The sequence below is a fragment of the Oncorhynchus masou genome, chromosome 19 (genome assembly GCF_036934945.1).
Source record: "Oncorhynchus masou masou isolate Uvic2021 chromosome 19, UVic_Omas_1.1, whole genome shotgun sequence".
In the NCBI taxonomy this organism is placed as follows: domain Eukaryota; kingdom Metazoa; phylum Chordata; class Actinopteri; order Salmoniformes; family Salmonidae; genus Oncorhynchus; species Oncorhynchus masou.
In genome coordinates, this window is record NC_088230.1 from 35,811,266 (window position 1) to 35,822,543 (window position 11,278).

The 11,278-nt window shown below is 47.7% G+C and overlaps 1 protein-coding gene across 1 annotated transcript in view; it reads right to left on the bottom strand.

The window, feature by feature from the left end:
• The window catches only part of LOC135505664 (signal-induced proliferation-associated 1-like protein 1), a 122,178-nt gene that overhangs the window by 49,567 nt on the left and 61,333 nt on the right, over positions 1-11,278 (bottom strand). The window contains exons 7-10 of the mRNA XM_064924712.1: positions 11,196-11,278; positions 4,699-4,887; positions 3,239-3,261; positions 350-402 (exon numbers count right to left, since the gene is read on the bottom strand). The exon at positions 11,196-11,278 is cut by the window's right edge and continues 48 nt beyond it. Of these exons, the coding sequence (XP_064780784.1) occupies positions 350-402; positions 3,239-3,261; positions 4,699-4,887; positions 11,196-11,278 (348 nt within the window). The remainder of the gene's footprint in view (positions 1-349; positions 403-3,238; positions 3,262-4,698; positions 4,888-11,195) is intronic.

Sequence of the window (11,278 nt, forward strand, 5' to 3'; positions counted from 1 at the left end):
CAAGAGAAGTCAGCTTAGAGAGAAAACTAAGACGTGTAAGAATGTGTTATTGTTCCAACTGTCATCATCTCTCCTGTATATAACAGCCTCATGTCTAGATTACCTGTCTGACGCAGACCCTTACACAGAATGTTCTAGAGCTGGGTGATACATTACATTAAAAAATATATAGTTTCAACTGCCACTAGGCTTGGGCAGTATATTGTATATTAACCTTATATACCGAGGTATTTGGAAATAGCAACGGGATGGTTTTTCAATACCGGCAATATCGTTTAAACTGTTTTTTTTTTTTTTGTTTTTTTTAAATACATTTTAATATATTTGTAGATACTTTTTAAGTAAATACCTGCAGTCAACATGATCTTCATTTCACCGGGCACATTATTTATAGTTATGAAGCTGACAGGAAAACACAATGACCAGAGGACAGAGCCTTGTGAGTCACTCACTGTTGTGCAGCACGCGCCAGACAATATATCTATTATTTTAATTGTGTACAATGTGCTAAATGCTCTGCAGTTGTCCACTTGGTTAGCTAATATTGTAGCGAAGTTAGCTTAGCTAAGCTGTTAGCTTCTTGCGATCAAGCCCTTCTTTGTAAACAGCAGAGAATCCCCTCCTGGATCAAGAGCCTTGGGGTGTTTAAAATTTGTTTTGTGTATGGTAGCAAACTGTGAGTAGCATTGTGAGTTACTTTATGAGCTGGGATATTTGTCCTGAAAATATAGGACAGTGTCCTGACTGTATAAATTGTTCACAATATGCCCATTAGCATTTAGCTAGCATTCGCTATAGGATTTTATATGTAGTTTGTTAGCATTGCTAATCTTTGCATTAGAGTGCTCAGTGGGGTTGGAAAATAGCGCCTTTGTGTTCAGTGACGGTATTACCTAATATTCCGGGATGGCACAAGGTCGGAATGAAGATATGAATCTGGATACCCCCACCCAAGTCTAACTTACTACTACTAGTTTGATGGTTGTAAAGCCATCAATTGCCTCCATATTAGCAGACTTGTTTCATTACAGACTTCACATTTCTCTAGTCTAGGCTACTTATCGTAATGAACGATATCAGCAAAATGCCTGCGATAAGTGATCAGTACGGTCGGTGTGGATCATTTGGCGTTTCTCGTCCCAGCACTAGCATGTTCCCCTCTTTATATAGAGTGAAAGCAGTCGTTGAATGCGTATACTGGGCCGGCAGGGTGGCCTACTGGTTAGAGTGTAGAGGCGGCAGGGTAGCCTAGTGGTTAGAGTGTAGAGGCGGCAGGGTGGCCTAGTGGTTAGAGTGTAGAGGCGGCAGGGTAGCCTAGTGGTTAGAGTGTAGAGGCGGCAGGGTGGCCTAGTGGTTAGAGTGTAGAGGCGGCAGGGTGGCCTAGTGGTTAGAGTGTAGAGGCAGGGGCCTAGTGGTTAGAGTGTAGAGGCGGCAGGGTGGCCTAGTGGTTAGAGTGTAGAGGCGGCAGGGTAGCCTAGTGGTTAGAGTGTAGAGGCGGCAGGGTGGCCTAGTGGTTAGAGTGTAGAGGCGGCAGGGTGGCCTAGTGGTTAGAGTGTAGAGGCGGCAGGGTAGCCTAGTGGTTAGAGTGTAGAGGCGGCAGGGTGGCCTAGTGGTTAGAGTGTAGAGGCGGCAGGGTAGCCTAGTGGTTAGAGTGTAGAGGCGGCAGGGTGGCCTAGTGGTTAGAGTGTAGAGGCGGCAGGGTGGCCTAGTGGTTAGAGTGTTGAGGCGGCAGGGTAGCCTAGTGGTTAGAGTGTAGAGGCGGCAGGGTAGCCTAGTGGTTAGAGTGTAGAGGCGACAGGGTAGCCTAGTGGTTAGAGTGTAGAGGCGGCAGGGTGGCCTAGTGGTTAGAGTGTAGAGGCGGCAGGGTAGCCTAGTGGTTAGAGTGTAGAGGCGGCAGGGTAGCCTAGTGGTTAGAGTGTAGAGGCGGCAGGGTAGCCTAGTGGTTGAGTTAGAGCAGGGTTAGTGGTTAGAGTAAGGCGGCAGGGTAGCCTAGTGGTTAGAGTGTAGAGGCGGCAGGGTAGCCTAGTGATTAGAAGAGGCGGCAGGGTGGCCTAGTGGTTAGAGTGTGACAAGGTAGCCAAGTGGTTAGAGTTCAGGGTGGCCCCTGTAGACAGGGTGGCCTAGTGGTTAGAGTGTAAGGCGGCAGGTAGCCTAGTGGTTAGAGTGTAGAGGCGGCAGGGTGGCCTAGTGGTTAGAGTGTAGAGGCGGCAGGGTAGCCTAGTGGTTAGAGTGAAAATAAGAATTTGTTCTTTAACTGACTTGCCTAGTGAAAATAAAGGGTTAAATAAAGGTGAAATAAAATAAATATATATAGTGTGGTAACAGGGTAGCCTAGTGGTTAGAGTGTCCAGCTGGGCTCAGGGTAGCCTAGTGGTTAGAGTGAAGGCGGCAGGGTGGCCTAGTGGTTAGAGTGTAGAGGCGGCAGGGAGCCTAGTGGTTAGATGAGGTAGGGTAGCCTAGTGGTTAGAGTGTAGAGTCGGCAGGTAGCCTAGTGGTTAGAGTGTAGAAGTCGGCAGGTAGCCAGGTGCAGACGGCAGGATAGCCTAGTGGTTAGAGGAGGTAGGGTCAGTGGTTGAGTGTACAGGGTGTCTAGTGGTTAGAGTTCAGGGTGGCTTCTGGTTAGAGTGTAGACGACAGGGTAGCCTAGTGGTAGATCACCCCCAGTGGTTCAACTGGAAACTCAACTAGTGGTTAGAGTGTAGAGGCGGAGGGAGCGAGTGGTTACTGTAGTACAGGGTCTAGTGGTTCCTTAGAGGCGGCCCCTGGTGTTGTGTACTGTAGTGGTAGATGTAGAGGCGGCAGGGTAGCCTGGTGTCTGTGTACTGTAGGGTAGCCTAGTGGTTAGAGTGTAGGCCTGGGTAGCCTAGTGGTTAGAGTGGAGGTGCGGCAGGGTAGCCTAGTGGTTAGAGTGTACCCCCTAGTGGTCTGTGTACTGTAGTGATGTCTCCTAGTGGTTACCCCGTGGTGTCTGTGGTACTGTAGTGATGTCTCCTTCAAACCCCCGGTGTCTGTGTACTGTAGTGATGTCTGAACAGGCAGTTAACCCACAGTTCCCCTGAAAATAAGAATTTGTCTTGCCTTGTAAAATGTTAAATAAAGTGAAATAAAATAAATATATAGATGTCTCCTTGTCCCCCTGGTGTCTGGTGTACTGTAGTGATCTCCCCCAGCAGCTACCCCAGGGCAGGTGTCATTGTGTACATGTCCTCCAGTGCCTGCTCTTGTCCTGGTGTCTCACCCCACCTTCAACTGGAAACTCAACTGTACTGTCTCCTTACCCCCTGGTGTCTGTGTACTGAGGTGATGTCTCCTTACCCCATGGTGTCTGTGTGTACTGTAGTACCTCTCCTTACCCCCTGGTGTCTGTGTACTGTAGTGCTGTCTCCTTACCCCCTGGTGTCTGTGTACTGTAGTGCTGTCTCCTTACCCCCTGGTGTCTTGGTACTGTAGTGATGTCTCCTTACCCCCTGGTGTCTGTGTACTGTAGTGATGTCTCCTTACCCCCTGGTGTCTGTGTGTACTGTAGTGATGTCTCCTTACCCCCTGGTGTCTGTGTACTGTAGTGATGTCTCCTTACCCCCTGGTGTCTGTGTACTGTAGTGATGTCTCCTTACCCCCTGGTGTCTGTGTACTGTAGTGATGTCTCCTTACCCCCTGGTGTCTGTGTACTGTAGTACCTCTCCTTACCCCCTGGTGTCTGTGTACTGAGGTGCTGTCTCCTTACCCCCTGGTGTCTGTGTACTGTAGTGATGTCTCCTTACCCCCTGGTGTCTGTGTGTACTGTAGTGATGTCTCCTTACCCCCTGGTGTCTGTGTACTGTAGTGCTGTCTCCTTACCCCCTGGTGTCTGTGTACTGTAGTGCTGTCTCCTTACCCCCTGGTGTCTGTGTGTACTGTAGTGATGTCTCCTTACCCCCTGGTGTCTGTGTACTGTAGTGATGTCTCCTTACCCCCTGGTGTCTGTGTACTGTAGTGCTGTCTCCTTACCCCCTGGTGTCTGTGTACTGTAGTGATGTCTCCTTACCCCCTGGTGTCTGTGTACTGTAGTGATGTTCCTTACCCACTGGTGTCTGTGTACTGTAGTGATGTCTCCTTACCCCCTGGTGTCTGTGTACTGTAGTGACCTCTCCTTACCCCCTGGTGTCTGTGTACTGTAGTGATGTCTCCTTACCCCCTGGTGTCTGTGTACTGTAGTGCCTCCTCCTTACCCCCTGGTGTCTGTGTACTGTAGTACCTCTCCTTACACCCTGGTGTCTGTGTACTGTAGTGATGTCTCCTTACCCCCATGGTGTCTGTGTACTGTAGTACCTCTCCTTACCCCCTGGTGTCTGTGTACTGTAGTACTGTCTCCTTACCCCCTGGTGTCTGTGTACTGTAGTGCTGTCTCCTTACCCCCTGGTGTCTGTGTGTACTGTAGTGCTGTCTCCTTACCCCCTGGTGTCTGTGTACTGTAGTGCTGTCTCCTTACCCCCTGGTGTCTGTGTACTGTAGTGCTATCTCCTTACCCCCTGGTGTCTGTGTGTACTGTAGTGCCTCCTCCTTACCCCCTGGTGTCTGTGTGTACTGTAGTGATGTCTCCTTACCCCCTGGTATCTGTGTGTACTGTAGTGATGTCTCCTTACCCCCTGGTGTCTGTGTGTACTGTAGTGCCTCCTCCTTACCCCCTGGTGTCTGTGTACTGTAGTGATGTCTCCTTACCCCCTGTTCGTCCAGCTTCATCAGCTGCTCTGTGACTTTAGGTGTGTTGAGAGCCAGTCTGAGACAGTGGGCGTTCAGCTCTGGTACCAGGTAATCTAGCACCTCTTTGAGGGGTAGACCCCGAGCCAGGCCATGCTTTGAGGTGGATGGCACCGCATCCTCCAGGATAGACCCACGCAGGGTGGTGAGCTACAGGGAGGAAGAGGGGAATAGAAAGAGGAGGAAGAGAGAAGAGAACAGAACAGGCAGAGAAGAGGAGACAGATTCATTATTAGATTAGCCAGGAGATGATTGAGGCCTGTTCAGACCAAAACCGATCTTATCTAATATCGCTCCCTATTCCATTTAAAGTGCACTACTTATGGAAAAAGGTTGACACAGACAGAGCAGCTTTCTTCCAACGTCTTCCTCTCAACGGTTAACGCTTCACGGTCATCTGTGGTCAACAAAAACAACAACGAGCGAATGAGAGAGAGATACCAGCGCGTGTGCGTGTGTGTGTGTGTGTGTATGTGTGTGTGTGCGTGTGTGTGAGAGAGAGAAAGCGTGTGGCCTTGGCTTCTCCTCGCCGTTCATTCGTTCACTTACAGTAGAGGCACTTTGGGCTAAAATTATCTTCCTGAGAGGAGAACACTATCCAAGGCCAAAGAAAACTTCAGCAGACGGACAGTGTACATAATAGAATGACAGAGACCTTTATATTTAACAGTAGACACACAGAGGCAAGTCCCTTGTGTGTGTGTGTGTGTGTGTGTGTGTGTGTGTGTGTGTGTGTGTGTGTGTGTGTGTGTGTGTGTGTGTGTGTGTGTGTGTGTGTGTGTGTGTGTGTGTGTGTGTGTGTGTGTGTGTGTGTCACCGAGAGGTACTGTACAGTGTCATTGGGTGTTGAAAGACAGTGACATTTGCAGGATATTATCATGTATAATAAAATGTATTGTTGGTGTGTACTGTAGCTTAGTGAGACGTTCTCACTGAGACCTGTGGGCTAAGTGAACTAACAGGGATGAACTTCAGCTGGTTGAGAGAACCCACAACACCACTGGTCTTAACCATCATCCTGTGACGCTGTCTCCACACACACACACACACACACACACACACACACACCTTCCAATAGCAGTGAGCAGGAGAGAATAGGAAAGGAGAAGAGGGGGCGGGATAAAGGCAGCAGCTATTAGACCACCATTACAGTGTCTGTTTCTATGACTGTCACCTAACTGGGTTCTATAGCTTTAACCACCTATTACCGTAAAACGGTTCTATAGCTGTAGCCACCCGTTACCGTAAACCGGGTTCTATAGCTTTAACCACCTGTTACCGTAAACCGGTTCTTTAGCTGTAGCCACCCATTACCGTAAACCGGTTCTATAGCTTTAACCACCTATTACCGTAAACCGGTTCTATAGCTGTAACCACCTATTACCGTAAACCGGGTTCTATAGCTGAAACCACCTATTACCGGGTTCTATAGCTGAAACCACCTATTACCGTAAACCGGTTCTATAGCTGTAACCACCTATTACCGTAAACCGGTTCTATAGCTGTAACCACCTATTACCGTAAACCGGTTCTATAGCTGTAACCACCTATTACCATAAACCGGTTCTATAGCTGTAGCCACCCATTACCGTAAACCGGGTTCTATAGCTTTAACCACCTATTACCGTAAACCGGGTTCTATAGCTGTAGCCACCCATTACCGTAAACCGGGTTCTATAGCTGTAGCCACCCATTACCGTAAACCGGGTTCTATAGCTGAAACCACCTATTACCGGGTTCTATAGCTGAAACCACCTATTACCGTAAACCGGTTCTATAGCTGTAACCACCTATTACCGTAAACCGGTTCTATAGCTGTAACCACCTATTACCGTAAACCGGGTTCTATAGCTGAAACCACCTATTACCGTAAACCGGGTTCTATAGCTGCAACCACCTATTACCGTAAACCGGTTCTATAGCTGTAACCACCTATTACCGTAAACCGGTTCTATAGCTGTAACCACCTATTACCGTAAACCGGTTCTATAGCTGTAACCACCTATTACCGTAAACCGGTTCTATAGCTGTAACCACCTATTACCGTAAACCGGTTCTATAGCTGTAACCACCTATTACCGTAAACCGGTTCTATAGCTGAAACCACCTATTACCGTAAACCGGTTCTATAGCTGTAAACAGGTTATATTACTGTAAATGAGTTACACAACTGTAAGAGCACTGACATTCAATAATTGAAATGACTGGTTATGCTACTGCAGGAACTGTAGAGAGGAACTGGAGAGAGTGAAGGAATTAGAGGGGAGGATGGGTGGGGGGAGGTAGAGGGGAGGATGGAGGGTGGTAGAGGGGAGGATGGAGGGTGGTAGAGGGGAGGATGTAGGGAGGTAGAGGGGAGGATGGAGGGAGGTAGAGGGGAGGATGGAGGGAGGTAGAGGGAGGATGGAGGGAGGTAGAGGGAGGATGGAGGGAGTTATATTACTGTAGAGGGGAGGATGAGGAGGTAAGAGGTGACATTCAAGGGGGAGGGATGGAGGGAGGTAGAGGGGAGGATGTAGGGTGGTAGAGGGGAGGATGAGGGTGGTAGAGGGGAGGATGAGGGTGGTAGAGGGGAGGATGGAGGGAGGTATAGAGGGAGGATGGAGGGAGGTAGAGGGAGGATGGAGGGAGGTAGAGGGGAGGATGATGGAGGTAGAGGGGAGGATGAGGGAGGTGAAGATGGAGAGAGGTAGAGGGGAGGGTGAGGGAGGTAGAGGGGAGGATGGAGGTGAAGATGGAGGGAGGTAGAGGGGAGGATGGAGGGAGGTAGAGGGGAGGATGGAGGGAGGTAGAGGGGAGGATGGATGGTGAGGTGTGAGGTAGTCACCTGGAATGGAATTCAATTAACAGGTGTACCTTGTTAAAAGTTCATTTGTGGGATTGCATTCCTTCATAAAGTGTTTGAGCCAATCCATGAGTTGCGTTGTGACAAGGTAGGGGTGGTATACAGAAGACAGCCCTATTTGGTAAAAGACCAAGTCCATATTATGACAAGAACAGCTCAAATAAGCAAAGAGAAATGACAGTTCATCATTACTTGAAGACATGAAGGTCAGTCAATGGGGGAACATTTCAACAACTTCAAGTGCAGTCGCAAAAACCATAAAGTGCGATGATGAAACTGGCTCCCATGAGGACCACCACAGGAGTTAGCTCTGCTGCAGAGGATAAGTTCATTAGAGTTAACTGCATCTCAGATTGCAGCCCAAATAAATGAACAGACACATCTCAACATCAACTGTTCAGAGGAGACTACGTGAGTCAGGCTTTCATGGATGAATTGCTGCAAAGAACCCACCACTAAAGGACACCAATAAGAAGACAGCCAGGAAAACACGAGCAATGGAGACGAGACCGGTGGAAATCTGTCCTTTGGTCTGATGAGTCCAAATCGGAGATTTTTGGTTCCAACCGCCATGTCTTTGTCAGACGCAGAGTAGGTGAAAGGATGATCTCTCCATATGTGGTTCCCACCGTGAAGCATGGAGGTGGTGGTGTTACGGTGTGGATTTTCATTTGCTGGTGACACTGTGATTAATTTACAATTCAAGGCACACTTAACCAGCATGACTACCACAGCATTCTGCAGCGATACGCCATCCCATCTGGTTTGTACTTAGTGGGACTATCATTTGTTTTTCAACAGGACAATGACCCAACACACCTCCAGGCTGTGTAAGGGCTATTTGACCAAGAAGGAGAGTGATGGAGTGCTGCATCAGATGACCTGACCTCAACCCAATTGAGATGGTTTGGGATGAGTTGGACCGCAGAGTGAAGGAAAAGCAGCCAACAAGTGTTCAGCATATGTGAGAACTCCTTCAAGACTGTTGGAAAGGCATTCCTGGTGAAGCTGGTTGAGAGAATGCCAAGAGTGTGAAAAGCTGTCATCAAGGCAAAGGGTGGTAACTCTGAAGAATCTAAAAATATATTTGGATCTGTTTAACACTTTATTGGTTACTACATGATTCCATTTGTAGAATACAATGTAGAAAATGGTCAAAAATAAAGAAAAACCCTTGAATGAGTAGGTGTGTCCAAACTTTTGACTGGTACTGTATGTGTGATTTTTTGGGGGGGATTTATGATGGACTATTATCATGCAACCGGGTGAGCGGGGAACAAATACATGTTATTTGTGCTTTAAAATAGCTAATGGAGGACGATTTCACCGTGGTTCATTTTCCTGCCAGCCAGGTAGACTATACTCCTATACTCGTCATAAATATAAGCAATGTGCTTAATATTAGGAAAATTGAGAAATAAATATAGGAGGCCTAGCCTATAGAAAGCTGATGAGATCCTCCTCTTTTTATTTGCGGCCATCACTCTGTTTTCTCACGCAAATGCAAAGTCTAAAGAAATGTTGCAAAGCATGAGCTCATGGGCTCTCATGAAGTGTTTAATTAGATTTTCCATTACATTTGCATTGATGTCAGAGTGATTAGAGGGACAGTAGAGTGATGAGTACCAGGCAGTTAAGCACGTTTGGTTGGCTACTAATGACCATCGGCAGCATCAGAGCTTGGAGAAGCCTAATTACCGTGACTAAACGGTCACATGGAACTTGACTGCCTTCACGATTCGTGACCGCCGTTGTGTGGCGGTAATACGGTCACCCTAACAGCCCTACTCCGGCCGACGCTTGGCATTCTGCATGGTGATCTTAGGCTGCTCGGCCATTTCAAGAAGCTCCCGAATAAGTTATTGTGCTGGGCGTGGCTGGGCGTGGCTGAATTAGCCGAATCCACTTATTTGAAGGGGTGTCCAAATAGTGTAATTGCATCTTGACATTATGGGGAATTGTGTGTAGGCCAGTGACTCAACATCTATATTTAATCCATGTTTAATTCGTGCTATAACAACAAAATGTGGAAAAAGTCAAGGGGTATGAATACTTTGAAGGCATTGTGTGTACATACAGGTAGGGGATAAACGTGACTCGGCAACAGGATAGATAATAAAATAGTGGCAGCAGCAATGTGATGAGTCAATTAAAAGTTAGTGCAAAGTGGATCAATGCAAAAAGCTGGCAGGGAGCTCGGCCCCAGTGATGTTCTGGACACACCACCCTCTGTAGTGCCTTGCGGACGGCATACCAGGTGGTGATGCAGCCAGTCAAGATGCTCTCCATGGTGCAGCTGTAGAACTTTGAGGTTCTGAGGACCCGTGCCAAATCTTTTCAACCTCCTGAGGGGGAAGAGGGGCTCCCGAGTGGCGAAAGACACTGCATCTGGTTCGCATCCAGGCGGTATCGTAAATGTTAAATAAATAAAAAATAAAAAATAAGAGGCCTTGTTGTGTGTTCCTCACGACTGTGTTGGTGTGTTCGGACCATGATAAATCCTCAGTGATGTGCACACCGAGAAACTTGAAGCTCTCGACCAGCTCCACCACAACCCCGTCAATGTGGATGGTGGCGTGGCTCGACCCTCCGTTTCCTGTAGTCCACAATCAACTCCTTTGTCTTGACGTTGAAGGAGAGGTCGTCTCATTGTAGTCCGTGATCAGGCCAACCACTATCGTGTCGGAGTCGTGATAAGCTTTGAGGGCACTATGGTGTTGAACGCTGAGCTGTAGTCAATGAATAGCATTCTCACATAGGTGTTCCTCTTGTCCAGTTGGGAAAGGGCAGTGTGGAGTGCAATAGAGATGGCGTCATCTGTGGATCTGTTGGGGTGGTATGTGAATTGGAGTGTGACCAGGGTGTCTGGGATGATGGTGTTGATGTGAGCCATGACCAGCCTCTCAAAGCATTCCATTGCTACAGATTTGAGTGCGATAGCCATTTAGACAGGTTACCTCGGCATTCTTGGGGAAAGGGACTATGGTGGTCTGCTTGAAACACGTAGGTGTTACAAACAGTGTCAGGGGGAGGTTGAAAAAACGTCAGAGAAGACACTTGCCACATGCTCTGAGTTCACGTCCTGGTAATCCATCTGGCCCTGCGGCCTTCTGAATGTTGACCTGTTTAAAAGGTCTTGCTCACATCGGCTATGGAAAAGCTGGGATGAAGGGGGTTGTGGGAAATAAAGAGGAGGAGAGGGAAAGGCAGAAGGGGATCCGGGTTAGAAGAGTGGGAGAAGAAGAAGGTCTTGCTCACATCGTCTATGGAAAAGCTGGGATGAAGGGGGTTGTGGGAAATAAAGAGGAGGAGAGGGAAAGGCAGAAGGGGATCCGGGTTAGAAGAGTGGGAGAAGAAGAGACATATATCAGGGTTAGAAACTCCTGTGCCATATATACAAGGGTTGGGGTCAATTAAAATTGAAAGCCAGTCTATTCAGGAAGCTAAATTATATTCCAATAAAATAATTGAGAAAAAAAGGACATCTCTTTTCAACAACTTTGAGAAGCTATTTGTGTGTAAAGTTTTTCAATTTTTCAATTCAAATCACTTCCTGATTTGACTAACTTCAATTCAAATGAACCCCAACCCTGATAGATATATAGCTATTTACCTCGCTGGTTCTGAAGATGACTCTGTAGTTGTACTGCTGTCCATGCTCCTTGTGTTCTTCGAGCTTCTCTCTCCTCAAACTCA